The sequence below is a fragment of the Bidens hawaiensis genome, unplaced genomic scaffold, assembly GCF_021521415.1.
Source record: "Bidens hawaiensis isolate Kalapana, Puna unplaced genomic scaffold, B.hawaiensis_p1.1 tig00039765_1, whole genome shotgun sequence".
Classification (NCBI taxonomy): domain Eukaryota; kingdom Viridiplantae; phylum Streptophyta; class Magnoliopsida; order Asterales; family Asteraceae; genus Bidens; species Bidens hawaiensis.
Genome location: NW_027497009.1, coordinates 1 through 22,418, shown reverse-complemented (window position 1 = coordinate 22,418; position 22,418 = coordinate 1). Strand labels below are relative to the sequence as shown.

Here is a 22,418-nt window from a genome sequence, read left to right as displayed (position 1 = left end):
GGGGTTGGTGAGTAGGCAGCGGCTGATAGTGACCAGGCCGGCTGTGTACTATTCCTTTGTCACAGTGAGCTGTCGCTGCTTTGGTCAGACCTTTTGTCCATACCTCGTCAGGTACAGTACAAAAGGTCCTCCAGTAGCGTACGGACTGGCTCATTTGGGCGGGAGTATTCCCGGCTTTGGGCGGGAGTGTTCCCGGCTTGCTCACTCCTTCTTCAGGTGACATTACTGAATTATTTAAGAGTTAAGTGTCTTGTGCGTGTAGCCTTGCTGCGCGGGTAGCCTTCCCTGATGGCTAGTATCCGTTACTGCGGGAACAGGCGGAGTACGTCGACCATTGGGAGGCTTTTCCTGCGGGAACAGCTTGCGTACTGCGAGTAAGGACGTCACGTCTCTGAGCATGGTGGGTCATGTGGATCCAGTTGGTTTCTGCGCAGACGTCTCTCTTCAAGGTGAGTCTTGCGAGTTTAGCCTTTGCGCAGACGTCCCTGTTGAAGGTGAGTCTTGCGGTTTCAACTGCGCAGACGTCCCTCTTTGAGGTGAGTCTTGCGGGTCCAACTGGGCTCTGCTGGGACCTACCTCTTCAGCGCCGGCGCCTGGTGGCTGGTGCCATCACAAGGCGGAAGACTACCCTACCCGCAAGAATCAATCCAACTGCCTACTTAAACTCTCCAACACCTTATGAACCTCTTCAATCCTATGATTCATTTTCTCACTAGCCACAAACTCATAAACACCACCACCAATCTTAATACAACTGCACCCGGGTACTTTCTCCACCCCTTGGGTTCTCATCAACTTTCTAGTTCGTTGCAGGCTATCAAAATCATCATTACTCGAGTACAAATTCGACATTAATACATACACCCCACTATCATTTTCCAATTCCATTATTCTCTCGGCTGCCATTTGCGCAAGTTCTGTCTGTTTATAACTCTGGCACGCGCTTAACAAAGACCTCCACACCACTGCAACTTCTTTCGGGTTACATGAACTTGGCATTCTTTGAATAATATCCTTCGCTTCGGTAAACAAACCCGCCCTTCCAAGAAGATCGATTATGCAAACGTAGCGTTCGATTTTCGGGTTTATGTTGTATTCGTCACGCATTTTGTTGAACAGTTTTAAACCTTCATGTTCCACACCCGAATAACTACAAGCAGTAAACACAGCAATGAAAGTAACATCATCCGGCTGAAATCCAAGCGTCTCCATTTGCGAAAATAACTGAATAGCGCGTACGCCTTCCCCGTGAATCGCAAGTCCCGATATCATAACGTTAAAACAAATTATATCTCTTTCAGGCATTTCGTCAAATACCTTACGAGCGACATCCAATTTCCCACATTTACAATACATATCCATCAACGCGGTACCTAACCTCGTACTACATTTCATTTTCAATTCATTAACTTGTTTATGAACCCAAACCCCAATCTCGAGCGCGCCAAGATGAGCACACGCACCGAGCACACTCACAAACATAGCCTCGTCAGGCCGGATATCCGTCGACTGCATAGCCCGAAACAAATGCAACCCCTCTTTAAAACAATTATTCTGCACATACCCGGAAATCATCGCACCCCAAACCCCCCTATCCTTAACCGGCGCTTCATCAAACACCGCCCGCGCCACCTCCACCTCCCCAATTCTACAATACCCGGACATCAAAACCGTCCACGACACGACACACCGCCTCGGCATTTCATCGAACACTCGGCGTGCACCCCCCATTTCCCCAAACAAACAATACATCAACACCAATGTATTACCCACAAACCCATCACTTCCAAACCCTAATTTCACACAATGCCCATGAACCATCATACCAAGATACAATTTTTCATCATACCCACAAGCTTTCAATACATACGGAAGCGTGTAGTTATCCGGGTACATGTTATTACAAACCATTTGTTTGTGTAAAACAATACACATTGTTAATTGGTGTTTAACAAGACATGCTTTGATCATGGTGTTGTATAGCAAATTGGTGGGTTGGTGGGTGTGGTGTAGGATTTGTAAGCCGTGGATTAATGTGTTGTGGTGATTAGGGTTTGAATAGAAGGCTAGTAATCGGCTTAAGGTGTAGTGATTGGTTCCTAAACCGCAGGTGATTGAGTTAGCGTGAGCTTGTCTGAGTTGTGTTATGTTCTTGCATTGTTCGATACCAAGCGAATTTGCGTCAGTTCTTAGCTGCAACCAGAGGTGCACAAAATACCCGGTTCCGTACCTGACCTGGAACCAGTTTCTATCGGTACCTGACTTACGGGTATGATCTGGTATAGAATTTCTCCTTTGAGCCGTACCCAGAACCGGAACCGAAATCGGAAATACCCGGTCAAAACCCGACGCTACCCAGAATACCTGATCAAATCCCAGACTATACCTGGTTCCTAGTTTTGACTTTTGACCATACTCGGTTTGTGCACCTCTAGCCGCAACACGTGGGTGTTGTCTTTTTTTTTTGTTACAGCCAATATTGATCGAATTCGCGTAGATTCATCGCGTGCTTTTTTTTATCTCAAATGTGTTAATTAAAGTAATTTTTTTTTGCAGTGTTGAATTTATTTTTTTTGTTTAGTTCGGGGGCTGTAAGTAGAAACCAACCAAATTCGTGTCGGTTAGCACCGTAACACGCGAAATTTTTTTTTTCATTTTAGTTTTAAGTGTGTTAATTTGTTGTATTTGAGCGTCGGTGAAAAAGTTTTTTTTTTGTTTAGTGTAGGTGTCGTAACCTCATACTGACTGAATTCATGTCGATTTGCAGTCGTACGCTAGTTTACTAACCGATGACACGTCATATTAAAGAAGTTATTTATCATAAATTATATAAGTGTCAATAATATTCTAAACGCTTACTTTTTTGGATTTATTGTTGTTACCCTAATAAACTAACCGATACTAATCAAATTCGCGTCATTACGCTGCCGCAACACAACGGGTTTTGTTACCTAGTTATCTTTAGATATAATAAATTCCTTTATTTTAGGAAAAATTATCAAAAGAGTCAAGTTTGACTGGAATTGTTAAAGAATACACAACACATTTAAAATTAGCCTTTCTTTTCATAGTCATATACCAGTTGGATTCTGCCACATAATCAAAGTCGGCTAAGGCTTAGTTAACGCTTTTGGTCACTAAAAAGTCATAAAAAAATACTGTTGGTCTAGTCATATAATCAATCAAAAAGGCGACATTGTTCACACCAAGGCTAAAATAGCATGTCAAACCATCTCGTGACCCAACACAGCCATGTAGAGCAGTAGGCTAAGCGAGTCGGGCAAGCCAGGCGCTTATAGAATTTGGGTTTAGTTGGGCCATGCACTTTGATTTTGTCACTTTGTAAGACCGTCCACTATAGAGGGGGGTTTTAAAGCTTTTCACAGTGCCACATCACCGTCACGTAGGTTTGTTGCCCCACCTCTGTCCCCAAATCGCCCCTTCTTCCGCCCATTGCCCCAACCCAAATCGCACCCCCTCCACCCATATTGCCCCTCGGCGGTGTTCATTCCCCAAATCGCCCCCTTTACCGCCCCGTTGAAGCCCACAACGAAGGGTCTACACGCGTGGCTTGAATATAACTACACTAAAATCACTAAAATTTTTCTTTCTTTTTTAATTATATAATATTTTCTTATACCATTATCATTATCTTTTATCCCATACACTCATACCACTTTTTAAAAATCAACTAGTAAATGATCCCGCGCGATGAGGCGGGAACGTTGATACACGTAAATTTCCACGTCACAATTGGGGCGTTAATAAAATATAAAGTTTATAAAGTTTGTTCTACTACACGTGCGCGCGGGCGAGAGTGATCATCTATATATGTAAACATGTGCGTCATTATAAGGACAATAATAAAACATTAAGTTAATAAAGTTTATTCGTGTGTTACCGTAACTCGGTTTTGAATAAAATTTACATCGAAATCGAAAAATGAGTCGAATATTACTATGTCAAGACATCTAAGTAAATATTCGTTATAAACATTGAATTATAAAATAACAAAAATAATAAAGTCATGAAAATAAGTTTCTGTATGCACGTACTATTGCAATGACTTGCAAATACTCAGGGTGTGTAGTGGTGGGCGACAAATGGGATTTGGGGCGAGAACACCGCCCCGGGTGACAAAGGGGCAATTTGTGGGTTGGGTTGGGTTGGGGGGGGGGGGGGGGCGACATGCAGTTGTCGCCTGGTGCTCTTGTTTTTTATTATTATTATATGTTTGTGTGAGGTTGATATATACATATATATATAGGGTCGAGATACTGTACAATAATGCCTTAACGTACGATAGGTACGCGACACGCTTAAAGGCAAAAAATACTAAAACGCTCAGCCAAAAACCTAAAATGCTCAAAAACGGTTTTCGTGAAGAAAAGTAAAAAATTGATCGATTAACGATCCCAAACTATTTATTTCCGTGAACCAATGATTAATTGGATATGTAGTGACGATTTCGAGATCTCATGATGTGATTTCATAGATCGATTTCAAAAAATCTAAGTATTCTTGTACGTTAAGCAATTATTGTATTCTATCTTTTCTCTATCTCTCTCTCTCTCTATATATATATATAGGGCTACTACACCACTATACCCCAAAAAACAAAAACTTACCATTTGCTGACTAAGCGTCACGTGTCTCAATTCGTCATAATTTGTAGCCCTTCCGCTACAAATAATCTCATATAACTACATTTGAAACATGTCTAAACCTTATTGGTTTATCCCATGAAGAGTATTTTTTATGAGATAACTACTGCATAATTTATATATATATATATATATAAATATAAAAGTAAAACTAAAATAATAAAAAGATAAACTATAATATATACTTGATATCAACCTTTGTAATCAATAAAATAATAAGGAATTGAATAGTAAAAGAAATAGTAGTTTTGTGAGGGAATGAAAATCTCCTTTTTAATAATATATATAATAAAAATTTAACGAACAATAACATTTTCTTCACTTTTTACTCACAACCACTTGATAATCCGCTCACATAAATATAAATTACCTACCTCGAAAGCTGTTACTTGCTAGTGATATTTTTTCTTTTCTCGAAAAGATGCTACGATTATAAAATTGCACACTTGCCCGCCTGCTTATTAAACAAAGATTATCTCTTGTCTTTATTAGTTTAGCTTTTCTAAAACAACTATTATATAATCCTTTATATGTACCAAACATCTTCCTCTCTTTTACGTCACACCTCTTATACAAAAAAAAAAATTTATCTTCTTTCTCTTCAGATCCAATCTCATCTCCTTCAAACCTTTTATTCATGTTCAAGATCTACTTACCAAAATCATGTCTCCCATTAAAGAACTACATCACTTGCTGATTCCTCTTCAAGAAGACAAGAATCTCATAGCAAAGTGTGGATTTGGGAAGGTGTATGAAAACGTATCCAGAAGACACGCTCGCATCGCGTTAAAGCGGTTGGATCGTGGGCATGGGCAAGGAGACCATGAAAACATAGTCTCTCTTCTTGGATTTTGTGACTAAGATGGTGAATATGATAATCTTTGTGACACCGGAAGTCTTGACAAACATTTAATAAGCAAAGATCTGTCATGGATCCAAGGACTCTAGATCTGTCTAGATGTTGCTCGTGGGTTGAGGTACCTTCACGATGATGTTGGATCTCAACGTAGGATTGTATACTGCGATGTTAAAAGCTCAAACATTTGGATGAGAACTGGAAAGCTAAATTTTCTGTATCTCACACAAAAATCTGATGTTTAGTCTTTTGTATTCGTGTATTTGTTATGATGAATTATGTTTTATACTAACATTGGATCTTAACATAGGATTGTATACTGCGATGTTAAAAGCTCAGACATTCTTTTGGATGAGAACTGGAAAGCTAAAGTTTATGTATCTCACACAAAAATCTGATGTTTAGTCTTTTGTATTCGTGTATTTGTTATGAAGAATTATGTTTTGTACTAATGTTGGATCTTAACGTAGGATTATATATCGTGATGTTAAAAGCTCAAACATTCTTTTGAATGATAATTGAAAAGCTAAAGTTTCTGAATTTATCTCACACAAAAATGCGATGTTTAGTCTTGTGTATTCATGTGTTTGTTATAAGGAATCATGTGTTATACTAGAGTATATTTCAGTCTTTGTGATTAAAGTAGATATAAATCTATAATACAATAAGATCATTTGTAAGTGTTATGATAATAAAACAACAAATTCGTTATTTTCATTGTTCTTCGAATTGTCGCCCATGCTAGTATTCGTTTCATTGCTAAATCCTTGAAACATTTCATTGAACTCTTTTGGTGGGCACACTCAACTTTTGTGAATCGAGAAAAATAGTGCGATTCGAAAAACCTCATTTGCGTTGTGGGATGTATGTACTCACCTTAGAATCTGATGATAAAGTTTGATTTGTTGAACCGGATTATTTCAAGTTTTGTTCGTGTTGTAACATTAGTTTGTTCATCATGGCTTTCGTTCCCGATTCCAGTTTTGTTAAGGCTTGTTCTTGTCTAACTTAATGCCAATTTTGTCAAATTAAACGTAGAAAAATCAATCAGTAAATGTTAAAATTAGATGGTTACAAGTATACAGAGAACTCATAGCTTGAGTTAGGTTTGGTAATGTTAAAACTATATATGTATAAGGCTAACCTGAAGTTGCAAGATGCAACTTTGTCTGGGCCTTTAATGTTTTACATATATATATAATGCAAATTATTCATATACAAAAAAAAATAAAAAATATATGTATAAAATACAACAAGATGGGATGGGATGAAGTTGTATGCACATCTTTTATTTTGCGACCAATTTGCGTGCACGGTTATTAGCGCCTTTGACTCATGTATTTAGCTCGTCAACGTCCTCTGAAAGATTATCAAGAGCTTTGTTTTGCCTGTGTTTTCATCAAAATAGTGCACTTGGTTAGATATAATTCAGTAACACTTAACATAAATAATTAGTCTCATATGGTTATAAAAGTTATATATGATGTCAACAACAAACTAGTTAGAAATTACATTTGTCAACTTTCTACCCGTTGGAACCATTACAGGCCCAGTCTAAGCTCGAGTTCGGTCCGTTTAACATATGAGAGCTCGAGGTCGGCTCGTATAGTTTAACTTAAACGAGCTCGGTTATTTTAACTTATGAGAGCTCGATCTCAAGTCGTTTCGAGCTTTATTCCTACAGATCGAGCTCAGATCGTTTAACTTACGATAGCTCAAGCTTGAGCTCAGCTCATCAGTAGTTTTCCAAGCACAAGCTTGGCTCGGGCTCAACTTGTTTATTATCTATTAACTAATTTATATGCATTTTAAATGACTGCGTATAAATAATAAGCTCATTTAGGTTCGTGAGCCAGCTCAAGCTCGGTAAGTAAAGCTCATGCTCGATTTCGTTAATTAAACAAGCTTATTTTTAAGCTCGAGCTCGTTTAAACTCGACTCACTTTAAGCTTTTAGCGAATCGATCTCAAATAGATCACTTGGCCCATTTACATCTCTAACTTATATTTTGATTCAACGCATTTACGACATTTATAATGAAACACAACCCAAATGGCCAAATCAACCCATTTAAAAGTAAACTGGTCATCAAACTGTTCATATTAACTTTAACGATCAAAAGTAAAACTAACCTGTCGAGTTCAGATCCCATGTCGTTAGCCATTCCCTTAAGATCACCCAAAACATCACTCAAGTCATCGAGTGCATCGTCTTGCTTTTGCTTCTCCAACTGATATTATTAAAACCACAAAAAAAGTTAAAAAAAAAAACATATGTATAAGTTCATCGCGTATATTAAAAAGTACAAGATCATGGTTTTAGAAAAAATGCATACCTCAACTTTCTCCATGGCATTCTTTGGTTCACCATGAGCTGCTGCTTTATTGGCCTTTTCCCCTTCTTTTCATCCAAACCCAACTTCTTTCTATCCTCCTTACTATCTTTCCCTCCTTTCCCGCCATCTGGTAATAATATAGTCGGGTCATGTAACACGTTAATAATAGTACATGAAACATGTTTTCTCCCAAAAAAAATATATTTGATTTTGTTAACTAACGAGTGTGTCAAATACGACTTAGAAAATCATATTTATTTTGATAACATCCATCCCCTGACCCTATGCTGGGTACGTTTGTAGGGGAAAAAGAGACGGAATGCAAACCTCTTGCTTCCGGCCCGGTGATTTCTTTGCCCTTTGTTGGCTTCCAAGTCATAGAGAACATGCCTCCAAGGCTTCCCAATATCTTTTCACCCTGTTATAAACATTTATTGAAGAAACATATTACTTAATTATGTTCCAAAACTTACTTCACTTGCCTAAACAAGAAACAACCAAATGTTTTTTATTTTAAATAAATGATGATAAAGCTATACAAAAGTAACAAAATCCATATGCACATTTTTTCTGTAACTACGAAAATCCATTGGGGAAAACTCAGGGACCCCACCAATACCCTGCTAACTAGTGAGACCGGGTTTCCTTCAAGGCATAAAGACAAGAAGCTAGTGGAAGCTGGATTTGAACATGAGACCTTTGCTAGAGAGGAATTAGGTGTTTTCCACTACGTCACTCTTTGAAAATTTTGCAGGATAGTTAAACGTGTTGGTTAAGCATACTAGACCGATGAACCGGTTGAACAATCAGACCAGATTTTCAAACATATTTTTTTTCATTCAAAATCTCATTTCATGAATCATTTATCACTCAATGCTCCATACTTAATTTTCTTAAGTCTAGATATATTACTAAAATCGCGAGTTCGCACCAAAACATAGAATATTTTCATATTATATTTCGTATTATATATTATACACACACAGAGAGTTTAATTTTTATATTATTTATGACGTCATCCAGTTCTTAAACTGGGTCTGGCTAGTGAATCAGTAAGGCAACCACTTTACTGTCCGGTCCAGTTCTAAAAACATTGCTTGTAGGTAGATAAACATTCCGCATTACAAATTTATAAAGCATCACAATAATAAAAACACAAAAACTCACCCTGCTCAACTCTTTTTCCATTTCCGCAGTCTTCTCATGGGTCCTATGAATCTGATCACCTTGAGCATGCAAAGTATCTAGAGTCTTATTAGCATCCTCTCTAATATCCTCTGCTATTTTCAAACAATTTTCTACACTTTTTGTCGTTTCTTCGGCCTGATCCACAGCATAGTTCTCTAATTCCTGGTTAGACATGTTATCCAACTCAGCTTTACTTTTTTTCTCAACTTGTGAATTTTTTGCTTTTCCAAAAAAGTCATCGTCGTCGTCGTCATCATCAAAATGGTCTTTTGAGTCTACCATGACAGGTGGTTCGGAAGCAGTCCTTCTTCCAGGCGCTTTTTTCTTTTCTGTCTCGGCTTCTGTTGGAGGAGCGGGTGTTGCGGCTCTTCTAAACCCGAAAATGTTTGCTAGTTAGTTATATAACTATATCCTAAGACTAGATTCTTCAGGAGTGTTACCTGAAAATTTGCAAAGCAAATGTATAATGATACTGAGCTTAAACTAGAGTTAGCAGACTCGTATTTGGACCAATCAGATAAAAGCATGTGGGATAGAAAAATGCCTCTAGTTAAAACGGGCATAACTTTCGCTCTGGTTGGAGTTACAGGGCCTACAAGATATTCACGAAAATGTATAAACCTTGATTTTAAAAAGCACGTGATGATCCGACACATTTTGATTATAAAAGTTGATGCATGAAGCAAGCTCACCAAGTATGCGAGGCGTTCACTATTAAAAAGATGCTAAAATGTTATTTATAGATAAAAATTTTAACATGTTAACTTTTAAACACTAGAATATAAGATATTTACATCACCTCTAGTTAGTTTTGTTTAATCAACGGTTTAATTTGTTCAAATACTCAAAACTCATTGCTCAAGCGATGGTTAGATTTGTTCAATCAGATTTTGAGAAACTCTAGCCCATTGAAATCGACGGTCCAATTTGTTCAGATATCAGTCAACTACATAAGGTGTCGCATCAAGGAATCAATCACATCACACGATGTGGTCCCATCACCACATCATGTGATGCGTGCATTATGCCCTCCTCGCTCTCACGTGTTTATTTAGTTTGAATTTTTTGTGAAATTCAAATTATTCCTTTCTGTTAAATTAAAATTCAAATTTAATAAATATAATAATAATCAAAATCACCTGAATCTGAAATTCCGAGCAATAATCAGAATCAAGTAACAATAATCCTCAGACGAATCGATTTATTTTCAGAGGGAGAGAAAACAAAGAAAGAGTCTTCTCTCCAATAAGTAAATGATCAGAAAAATGTGTGGGAGATTAGATTTTAAATTTGGGGGTTTTAATTTAATTGAGAGGCATTGCGAGAATTCATGCAAGCTTCATCTAATTTGTTTCTTCCACCATTTTTAGAAGCTCTACCGTTGGTCTTCATTTTGCATGGAAAATCATATATTATTTTCAAATTTTATTACTTTTTATAGCCACTTGGGGTAAAACAAGAAAATTTAAAAATCTTTTCAAGGTACAAAATCTTTAACTTATGTTTAAGGGTTTTACTTGTATAAGATTGACATTGCAATTGAATCAGACCGGATGATTCTTTTATATATGTGGATGAATCATCGCAACGTTTTAGTTGACGGTTATAACTTATTACAGTTAATGTTTGCAACCAAATACTAGTTGGCTGGTTCCAAATACTAGACATAGTTGTTATCGACCTTCAGTTTGCTTGCTACTGATGGTAACTACGTTGCTACTTATCAGAAGCAACTTTGCTACTAACTTCCAACTAATTTTTATAGATTTTTTTACATGCAACTTTTCATAGTCCAATGATTTTCCAGTAAAATACATTGATTGAAAAACCGATGACCCTAGCAAGAGAGGTGATGGCCCCTTTGAACCCCTATGATCTAGGGATTTTCTCCATTAGAAATTTAGAATCATAGAGGTTTCTTAGCATACGTGAAAAATAAACGCATTCTAAGTAGTGAAAAATAAACACATACTAAATTTGTGTTTGTTTTTGCTTATAAGGTCTGCAAGGGGCATATGTTTGCGGGCGCGCAGACATAAGCTCTTGCAGACTGTTTGTTTTGTTTTTAAAAAAAAATCTGAAAACTGCTTTTATGATCTTAAAAAATAAGTTTTTTTCACCATCTTCACACTTCTTAACATCATACCAAGTACCAACACCACCACCACCCACCGTCCGCCACCACCACCACCAACCACCGTCCGCCGCCACCACCACCACCCACCGTCCGCAGCCACCACCACCCACCACCACCGTCAACCACTCACACCACCACCGTCAACCACCCACCACCACCACTGTCCATCACCACCACCACCCATCGTCCGCCGCCATCACCATTCACCACCACCATCCCGCCATCACCACCTGCCACAACCATCCACCACCATAGTCCACCACCCACCACCACCGTTCATCACCACCACCACCCATTGTCGGCCACCATCACAGTCCACCACCCACCACCACAACCGTCCATCACCACCACCCACCGTTCACCGCCTACCACAATTGTCTACCATCACCCACTTCCATAGTTTGTACACCACTACCAACTATTTTAGCAGTCTACAAACGTTAAATGACTTTTATCTACCGTAATATATATGATAGATAACTACAATTCAGCTTATGCAGACGATATCCAGTTTATAAAACAAACAATATTATATTTTCATTTTGCAGACCTTCAGACCACATCTTCAGTTGCAGACATTAAATCAGATGAAATCAGATTGCAGACAATTTTTGTCTTCAAAAACAAACAAGACCTAAGTATTCGAATAGCGGGTGTCATTAACAATTGTACTCTTGCTATTCATTTAAATACATGGAAATAATATGCATATAAGTTCAGCATATTCAGATGTTCTTAATCCCATACTATATTTTACTAGCTTTGTGTTCAAGGCTTTGACCGTTCATACTCATATAGGTAACTTTTCTACTCTTGCAATTTCAAAATAACTATTAAGAAGTTATATTTCAACTTTGACCTCCCTATATGTCCAAACACATACATTGAGATGATGAATTAAATATGTTCCAGTATCTAGATGTCAAGCTTTCCAATTTGATTATCATCAACACCGTAAGTGTAACTTAGATTGCCCTTTTATATCTTTAGCGTTCTTTCCATCTCAATGAACGATCTTCTCGTCCTTTCTTAAGTTCATTTTCTCTAATAATTTCATATATCAAATGCAAACACGCTCTTTATAAACTACATTTGAATTAAAAACAATATGCCAAGCATGTCCTCCAAACAATTGCATTCGAAAAATAAAAGCGACAAGCGAGTCACACCAAAATTATAACCTAGTTTAAACAACCAAATAAAATATATAAGCATGCCAAACACAATGGTCTAAGGCTATAATATGAATCACACAACCAATCATTCAAAAGCTAGCAAAACATACATAATTACATGTTACAACACACCATGTGAAACTATATTCCACACATGTGAAATTCAATATGTTTTTAATCAGGGATTACTCCATAGAATAGTAACTAACTTTAAAAGTTGTTCCAATCATGTCACTGATAAAAACTTTTGTTCCAATCAGGTCATTGAACTTTCATTTTTGTTCCAATCCTAGATATTTTACCTGAATAGCAGGTAATATAGGTTTTTTTTTCAATGTTTTTACTTTGCATAATAACTTTTAAAGATTGCGAAAAATAGTAAAATTACAAAATATAATTTTAAAATTCCGAAAATTTTCAAAAAAAAGTTCGGAAAATTGCAATAAATTGCAAAAATTGAAAAAAAAAATGTTCAAAACGGGTCGGAACGGGTTAGGGTCAACAGGTTCGGGTTAAAACGGGTCAAAACGGGTTTCGGGTCAGTTTTTTTTACCAACGAATCAGCGCGTTTTTAACACGTTACAGCTCGTTTTAACAGTAAAAGCTCGTTTAAGTGATTTTTTCAGTTTGTTTCAGCACCTAACAGCTCGTTAAAGCGATTTTTCAGCTCGTTTCAGCACCTAACAGCTCGTTTAAGCGATTTTTCAGCTCGTTTCAGCACCTAACAGCTCGTTTAAGCGATTTTTCAGCTCGTTTCAGCACCTAACAGCTCGTTTAAGCGATTTTTCAGCTCGTTTCAGCACCTACAGCTCGTTTAAGCGCATTTAGGTGCTGAAACGAACTGAAAAATCGCTTAAACGAGCTGTTGGGTGCTGAAACGAACTGAAAAATCGCTTAAAAGAGCTGTTAGGTGCTGAAAAATGCTTAAATGAGCTGTTAGGTGCTGAAACGAACTGAAATATCGCTTAAACGAGCTGTTTGGTGCTGCAACGAACTCAAAAATCGCTTTAACGAGCTGTTAGGTGCTTAAACGGACTGAAAAATCGCTTAAACGAGCTGTTAAGTGCTGAAACGAACTGAAAAAAATCGCTTAAACGAGATTTTGTTGTTAAAACGAGCTGTAACATGTTGAAAACGCACTGATTCGTGAGTCCAAAAAAAACTGACCCGAAACCCGTTTTGACCAGTTCCGACCTTGACCCGTTCTAACTCGAACCTATTGACCCTAACCCGTTCTGGCCCGTTTTGAACATTTTTTTATTTTTTTTTTCAATTTTTACAATTTATTGTAATTTTCCGAACTTTTTTTTGAAAATTTCGGAATTTTAAAATTATATTTCGTAATTTTACTAATTTTCGCAACCTTTAAAAGTTATTATGCAAAGTAAAAATATTGAAAAATTAAAAAAAAACCTAGATTACCTGCTATTCAGGTAAAATATCTATGATTGGAACAAAAATGAAAGTTCAATGGCCTGATTGGAACAAAAGTTTTTATCAGTGACCTGATTGAAACAACTTTTAAAGTTGGTTATTATTCTACGAAGTAATCCCTTTTAATCATTAACTTATCCTATTTAGTATTTAGTTTAGGCCATATAAACAAATAAAACCATTTCTCATTTAACCCAAAAATGTCTTAAATCTAAATTCATTTAGAAAACACAAAGATATATATTGCCAGTTTAATTGTATATAAGCTATTGAATTTATATTATAGGAGTTCATTTTTCTACTCGCTCGGTGCCTAGGCCCCTCCCTTGAATTCTCGACATGACAATCTTGGGATGGGTTTTGGTATTTCCGGTCTCCTTCATTATTATAAAACCATGTTGTATACCATCTTTCATACACGTCATGTACTTGCTAATTATCCATCAGGTTCACGGGTATCGGGTATATTCTTTTGGTGAAAATTGGACATTGAGCGAATGCCACCAAGTGAAGTTGGATTGGGTGGTTGGGGGTGGGGTACATGTTTCCAACATGCGAATATTAACGAATGGTAAGGTTTTATTCATATGTAAATATCTTCTTTGGTTCTGCCCCACACTTGTTGCCTCCATGGTCCCCCTAAACAGGCCAATACCCTTTATAAAAAAGTAATATAAATGTACAAGATATATAATGTCAAATCATTTATGAAAAATAATTTAATTTGCTCCTGTCACCTTTTAAGTACTAAGACATTCAAATAATTATGGGATTTGCACACACAACATAATGTTAAAATCAGTGATATAACATAGATTAGAATAAGGCCTGGTTATAAACACATGATATAACATGGTATGTCCATAGATTTCGAAGGCCTTGTGCGTAGTAGAGAAATATATATATAATTTTGGGCCCCTTGAATAATAAAGAAAAAGAATAATTTTGGGCCCTTTGTAAAATTTAAAATTTCGATATTATTATATATTATAATAAAAACTAGCATATGGCTCACTCATATTTCTTACTATTAATCAAAACGTATGTTTTCAGCCAATCATCTTTACCAGCTCAGCTGATTAACTTTACCAACTCACATTCAAAAGAAACTAGCTTTATCATATCAAATCCACTCTTCTGATTGCCTGTCTTTCACATAAGAATGTCTTCTTTGACAGCTTGTTACCTTTATAATGTATACATGCGAAAATTAGTCAATGTGTGGTCGCCCATCATGCACACCCTTAAGGTCAGCCTTGACTAAAAACCTATCTTTCTTTTCAACCATCTAACCATGAAGATCCGGTTCACTCAAACATTAGCTTGGTTACCGCTTTCACCAAGAAACCATATAGCCAATAGCTTGTTTTAAATGTATATGTAATAATTAATAATTTTTAAATAGAGTTAATTGTCACTTTTGTATCCGATGTTTGTCTAACAATGCAGCTTTAGTCTCTTTTTTAATTTCTTGCAAATCAACACTCGACGTTTCCAAAACCATTTTATTTTAGTACTTTTTGTTAACCCCGTTTGTTTTTCTCATTAGTAAAAAAGTTATTATTTTACTCCTGACTTAACGAGAAAAACAAACGAAGTTAATAAAAGTACTAAACTAGCATGATTTTGGAAACGTCGGATGTTGTTTTGCAAGAAATTAAAAAAAAGTAATAAAGTTGCGTAGTTAACCAAATATCAGGTACAAAAATGACAATTAAAAATATTTTTTCATTATACAACTAAAAAGTAGTAAAAAAACACAATGATTAAGGACCAAAATGCAAAAACAAATTGGAGGGCCATGCGGGAAAAACAACAAAATAACCGAAACAAAATATCAAAACCGTTAACAACGTGCTTCCGTTAAGTAACGGCGATTTAACAGAAAGACGGCAATTTAACTAACCATTCATTTCATATCTCACTCTCTTCAGTGATCACGATTGCTTGCTCCTCATTAATATTATCAGTAGTAGTTTGAGAGAGAGAGTGAACAATAATAATAATAATAATAATAATATTAATGGCGGCTTCGTCATTATCCGTCGGTAATTACATTTTGAAATCGAGCGGTTCCGATTTCAATTTCAGCAACGAACGTTCAAAGAATCTGTTGCTGTTGAAGATTAAAGTGAGCAGGAAGGTAGAGTCTAGAAGAAGAAGGAGTGTTTCGGTTACGAATGTTGCTAGTAGAAATCAACAGATTGAGAAATTGACAGAGGTTGAAGAAGAAGGTATAATTAGTAATTGTTTTGTTAATTATATGTTAGTTTTGACGATAGTTGGCGTGAGCTACTCGAAATCGGCTCATTAAAACTTGAATAGAGTCGAGCTTAAATGAGCTCGAGCTTCACATTTTGTATAATTTGTTTATAAGTTATAGTTATATAATGACTATTATTATGTATGAACATATGATACAAATGATTGAATAATATATATTATATTATATTATATTATATATAAATATTATATTATATATATATAAATATTATAATTATAAATATGTATGTAAATAATTATAAAAATGTATAAAACGATAATCAAATAATTAACAAATAATAAATGAGAGGAGCTCTAGATTTAGAATATAACTCTAAACGAGCCGAGTTCGAGCTTAAAAAATACAACTCTAAACGAGCTGAGCTTGAGCTTGAGCTTGGGCTCGGCTTGTTTAAATCGAGTAGTACTGTTAATGAAACAGCCGTTTATATTTTTTTATTTGTTTAATATTTATTCTTTTTTGAATTTTCATGCAGAGACAACAGATAGTTTAAATAATGGCATCCTTGTACCTGATTCCGAGTCGGTTATATCAAGCATCAAATACCATGCAGAGTTCACACCATTATTCTCTCCAGAAAAGTTTGAGCTTCCAAAGGCATTTTACGCAACTGCTGAAAGTGTTCGCGATACGCTCATCACTAATTGGAACACAACATATAATTATCATGAAAAGATGAATGTGAAACAGGCGTATTACTTGTCTATGGAGTTTCTTCAGGTTTTTGTACTCTTCTAATTATTCAACTTCATAGTTGGCAAGTATGTTGTGTTAATGTTATTTTCTGCTGATTGTTATAGGGTAGAGCTTTGCTAAATGCCATTGGTAATTTAGAGTTATCAGGGGCTTATGCTGAGGCTTTAAAGAAGCTAGGATATGATCTGGAAGATGTTGCTAGACAGGTGAGCTCATTAGAGCTTATGCTTAATTTGTGTTACTATTTTATAGGTAATTAAATAAGTCAATTTAAGCACGAATAACAGAGACAACTGATATATTATTGAATGCTCAAACGATTACATTAAGCGCTCTATTGTCAGATAAATCTAAATATTGCATGTCGAGCCAAATAAAGTATTTCACGCATTTGTACATAAAAATGAAATAAATTAAAATTGGGGAAAAACAGCTATAGATGGTGGAATTCAGGTCCAACAGTTGGGACAAACCGTTTATGGCTGTTTGCCACATGATCCGACCCGTTGAGACGTTTCCATACATTACTTGTGTTACGGTCATTAAAATTACAGGGACCTAAATTCTAATTATTGAATACAATATGGACTTTGTAATGACAAACTAATTATAACTATGGGCGCTTAAACTTCAGACGTAGCCCAAGTTATGCCCATTTTAAGTTGGGCCTTTTCTAGCCCGTTTGCCTTTGTATATCTGTCCAAATATGAGTCTGTCAGCTGCTGGAATTAACTTGGGTTAATTTGAAATTTGAAATGCATTTAAATTACTTGATTTTATTTACTAGTATTTTAATAAAATAGTAGTTAACAGGAGCCAGATGCAGCACTTGGGAATGGCGGTTTGGGCCGACTAGCCTCTTGCTTTTTGGACTCGCTAGCAACACTAAACTACCCTGCATGGGGTTATGGTCTTCGTTACAAGTACGGTCTTTTTAAACAACTCATTACAAAGGATGGTCAAGAAGAAGTCGCGGAAAGTTGGCTAGAGGTTTTTAACTTTTTACATATGTTCATCTTCATTTCAATTATTAGATAATGTAAATGAGACTGAAATAGTAATATATCTGAAAGCTGTTATTACATTGGAGGGGCTAAAGATAACTATACCTAATGATGATTAGTAAATAACTGTATTTAACAGATAAGATAGTGTTTTTCATCTTCTAAGTTCCAATATATTTGCAGATGGGTAATCCATGGAAAATACCAAGAAAGGATGTTTCTTACCCTATAAAGTTTTATGGTGAAGTTGTTACGGATGCAGATGGAGGTAAGAAATGGGTTGGTGGAGAAGATATATTGGCAGTAGCCTATGATGTTCCTATACCTGGATACAAGACCAAAACAACTATCAATCTAAGACTATGGTCAACAATGGTTGGGCCAGAACGTTTTGATTTAAAAGCTTTTAATTCTGGTGATCATGCCAAGCATATGAAGCTTTAAAAGGAGCAGAGAAGGTTTGTTTTGTTTTTGCTGATTATTCACTTCTTATTTTATAGGGTTAATACCATAAACTAATATGCTTTCTTAAGTCACTCCGGTTGTTTTTGATATATTAAACTCCCTTAGCTTGTAGAAATGCACAAAAAAGTTACTAAACTAATTTTCGTATATTAAAGTCTATAAACTTGTCAGAAATGCACGAACTTACAAATCGTGTCTAAATAATGACTTGTTAACTTATAAATTGGTCAAATATTTGATAAAGTGACATTCAACATTTCTGAAAAAAAGAAGTCATATGATCTTATTTCGATCAATTTAAGAGTTGCGTTTCATTATTTAAAAACAAGTTTCAAAAGTACTTGCGTTTTAGACTAGTTTACGGACTTTAAGATACTAAATTTAATTTAGTGAATATTCATGTATTTTTTTAAAGTTGACGACTTTTTTGTGAAAAAAGGAAAATATATTGGTTTTTATGATATTAACTCTACTTTATAATCTAAAGGGAAATCACCAAAAATAGCCATTTTAATCAAGATAATTAACAAATAGCCTTGACTTAATTACCAATCAACAAGGACATGACATGTGTCATTTTGGCGCAACATAGTGGAATTGTCAAACAATCTTTGAGTAAATAAAATAGTTAATCGCCGAATTTGTCAAACTCAGATGATATTTGAGTAAATAAAAAAGTCAACGACCATTTTGTCAAGCTTGATGGTCAAAAAGGTTATTTTGGTAATTTTCCCTCATTTAAAACACGGTCACTGAGATGTTTGTTTTGACTAGATTTGCTACATTTTATACCCTGGAGATGAATCACATGAGGGTAAGACTCTTAGATTGAAGCAACAATACACATTATGCTCTGCTTCACTTCAAGACATAATTTCACGGTTTGAAAGGCGATCCGGAGGCGCACCAAACTGGGATGAAGTTCCTGAAAAAGTTGCAGTACAGATGAATGACACTCACCCGACACTTTGCATACCCGAGTTGTTGAGAATATTGATAGATGTTAAGGGTTTGAGCTGGAAACAAGCATGGGGAATAACTCAAAGGTATTGACATTTTGTTGTTCTTTGTATTTTCCTTTGCTTAATGCGAAATTGTTGTATCTATAATTATGTTAAACTTGTGACAGAACGGTGGCATACACGAATCACACTGTTCTACCTGAGGCTTTGGAGAAGTGGAGTTTGAATCTTTTGCAGGAACTACTTCCACGACATATTGAGATAATTAAAATGATTGACAATGAGGTATTGCATTATTAATTTCTGGAAGTGAATAAATTGATGATGTGATACAAAGTAACCAACTTTCAAAAGCTTTAAATGAAGGTAATTTTTGAAATGGCTACCGGATTAAAGTGATGATCTGATAGTTGACTAGTCATTTTGACTTTTTTTTTCTTGGCATAATAGTAACCAAGTTTCCCACGTGTCCTACTATAGTCAGTGATAGCTTTTTGTTTCTTTAAAGCCACTCAACTTTCATAAGGTGTCCCAATCTTGTATATTTTTTTATAGATTAAACTTTTTTTAAATTGAGGCAAATGAAACATGTTTGAATATTTTGTGGCTAATATTTTATGCAGCTGATTGATACCATCATTAATGAATATGGTACTGAGGACCTTGAGTTGCTAAAAGAAAAACTGAACCAAATGAGAGTTTTGGACAATGTTGAACTACCTGCCTCCATCTTAGAACTACTTGTTCCACCAGTTAAAATCCCCACCGTTGATTCAGTTAAAGAAGAAGAAACCTCAAAGGAAGTAACTGAACCAACAAGTGAAGATGAGGAGCTCGAGGTGGAGGCAGTTAAAGATGCTGATGTCAGTAAAAAGGTGTCGTTTGACCCGGACCCAAACCTGCCAAAGATGGTCCGGATGGCTAATCTTTGTGTAGTTGGTGGACATGCTGTAAATGGTGTTGCAGAAATTCACAGTGAAATTGTTAAAAATGAAGTTTTTAATGACTTTTATCAGGTAAAATCTTCATTACTATATAAAAATTTACCACTCACATTGTTTTGAATGTTCTAACCGAAATAACTACCATTTCTGTTTTGCAGTTGTGGCCCGAGAAGTTTCAGAACAAGACAAACGGGGTCACTCCTAGACGGTGGATCAGTTTTTGCAATCCAGAATTAAGTAAGATTATAACCAAGTGGACAGGAACAGAAGACTGGGTGTTAAACACTGAAAAGATAGATGAACTTAGAAAGGTGAGTTCATATATTTTATTTTCCATATATTTTTGCATAAAGGACTTTGAAACTAAGAAACTAAATTATTTTGCAGTTTGCTGATAATGAAGAACTCCAAGCTGAATGGAGGAAAGCCAAAAGGATTAACAAAGAGAAAGTTGTGTCATTCCTGAAAGAAAAAACTGGTTATGTTGTCAGCCCTGATGCAATGTTTGATGTGCAGGTTATTTATTAATTTATTTATTCTCTAATTTTTTTAAATAATAATTAACTTTCGGTCTGATCATGAAATGATATTTTTGACTTGTTATGCAGGTGAAGCGTATTCACGAATATAAGAGACAACTATTGAACATTTTGGGAATTGTTTACCAGTACAAAAAGATGAAGGAAATGAAAGCTGAAGAAAGAAAAAATAAATTCGTTCCTCGAGTATGTATATTTGGTGGGAAAGCATTTGCTACTTACTTCCAAGCTAAGAGGATTGTTAAGTTCATAACTGATGTTGGTGCTACTGTTAACAATGATCCTGATATTGGTGATCTTCTAAAGGTACATTTTGACTAACCTTGACTTTGACCTTTCTTCTGATATGACGTTGACTTTGACTTTTGTTTTGTTTAGGTTGTTTTTGTTCCAGATTACAACGTTACAGTAGCAGAAGTTCTGATTCCTGGAAGTGATCTGTCCCAACACATCAGGTATTCAGTTATCATTTATCATGCATTTTTATTTTATTTTATTTATCGCTTTGGATGACAGCACTGCTGGTATGGAGGCAAATGGGACCAGCAACATGAAGTTTGCAATGAATGGATGCATTCAATTGGAACCTTAGATGGTGCCAATGTTGAAATAAGACAAGAAGTTGGAGAAGAAAACTTTTTCTTTTCGGTGCGGAAGCCCATGAAATTTCTGGGCTTCGAAAGGAGAGAGCTGAGGGCAAGGCGAGTCCGTTTTCGGTCTGGCCCATTGGATCAGTCCAAAACACATTTTGTCCAAACTTTTATAAAACAGTTATATTATTGTTTCGTGAGACATCATAACTTAAATGACTGCAGTTTGTTCCTGATCCGCGGTTTGAGGAGGTCAAGAAGTATGTTAGAAGTGGCGTTTTTGGCCCGTATAATTATGATGAACTCATGGGTTCGTTAGAAGGTAACGAAGGTTACGGGCGGGCTGATTATTTCCTTGTCGGGAAAGATTTTCCGTCTTATATAGAGTGTCAAGAGAAAGTTGACGAGGCGTATAGAGATCAAAAGGTGCGTGATTATTCAACTAAAACTTTACAATATTTTTTATCATTACAAAATAAAATGTAGAATGAGTCAGGATGCTAAACGGGTTGTGCTCGTAGTTTAGTGGGTCGAACCCCACACGAATCTAAACCTGAATATCACAGGCTGATAAGAACACGACCCGATTAACCTGATTTTTTTATATACATATTAATACTATATATTAGCAAATTAATAAAGCTAAAGATAACATAAAACAGTTACATTAAATTATGGAAGTTGATGACTTGTCACAAACATTTAAAAAAATTAACGACTTAAGCGGGCTGCGGGTCAACCCACGAACCTAAACCGTTTAGCTAAATGTGTTTGTGGTTACTAAAACAGACCCGAACCCATTTAGACTAAACCCAACCCGTGAATTGTGTGTCATGTTTTTATGTCGTGTCATAAATTCACTCCCCAATGGAAAGTCGATAACAACATTCTCTTAACTTTTAAATGCGACAGAAATGGACTAAGATGTCAATTTTGAACACTGCTGGTTCATACAAGTTCAGTAGTGACCGGACCATACACCAATACGCGCGTGACATTTGGACAATTGAACCTCTTGCATTACCTAATTAGAGGGGATATCAAGTCTAGTACATGTAAGTTTATCCTTGGTTTTATTTAATAATCTTCAAGAATTAATAAACTTTGCTTGGGAAATCATTTTTAGAAGAGAGTTTATGTTTGTG

The 22,418-nt window shown here is 35.9% G+C and overlaps 1 protein-coding gene and 2 pseudogenes across 2 annotated transcripts; 1 reads left to right on the top strand and 2 right to left on the bottom strand.

Moving 5' to 3' along the window:
- Window positions 1–593: 593 nt before the first annotated feature.
- LOC143591522 (putative pentatricopeptide repeat-containing protein At5g59200, chloroplastic) lies at window positions 594–3,254 on the bottom strand. Its single transcript, XM_077071705.1, has 2 exons — window positions 3,231–3,254; window positions 594–2,364 (listed from the first exon to the last, which is right to left on the bottom strand). Exons 1-2 carry the CDS (start codon window positions 3,252–3,254, stop codon window positions 643–645), a joined length of 1,746 nt encoding a protein of 581 aa, XP_076927820.1. The 3' UTR covers window positions 594–642.
- A 3,317-nt stretch (window positions 3,255–6,571) lies between these two features.
- On the bottom strand, window positions 6,572–9,606 carry LOC143591520 (putative SNAP25 homologous protein SNAP30; annotated as a pseudogene).
- Window positions 9,607–15,662: 6,056 nt separating this feature from the next.
- On the top strand, window positions 15,663–22,384 carry LOC143591521 (alpha-1,4 glucan phosphorylase L-2 isozyme, chloroplastic/amyloplastic-like; annotated as a pseudogene). The gene is made up of 15 exons (XR_013145701.1): window positions 15,663–16,023; window positions 16,549–16,793; window positions 16,874–16,975; window positions 17,583–17,759; window positions 17,957–18,231; window positions 19,013–19,284; window positions 19,368–19,485; window positions 19,824–20,216; window positions 20,303–20,455; window positions 20,532–20,660; window positions 20,753–20,989; window positions 21,062–21,138; window positions 21,200–21,384; window positions 21,499–21,699; window positions 22,186–22,384. The product of XR_013145701.1 is annotated as an alpha-1,4 glucan phosphorylase L-2 isozyme, chloroplastic/amyloplastic-like (transcript).
- Window positions 22,385–22,418: the final 34 nt, after the last annotated feature.

Excerpts from the sequence above, each read along its gene's own strand:
- LOC143591522 (XM_077071705.1), bottom strand. The coding sequence starts at position 3,254 with ATGGCTGTGTTGGGTCACGAGATG. Across the intron at positions 2,365-3,230 it reads CTGTGTTGGGTCACGAGATG|GTATTCTGGGTAGCGTCGGG; the intron begins GTTTGACATGCT and ends GGATTTGATCAG.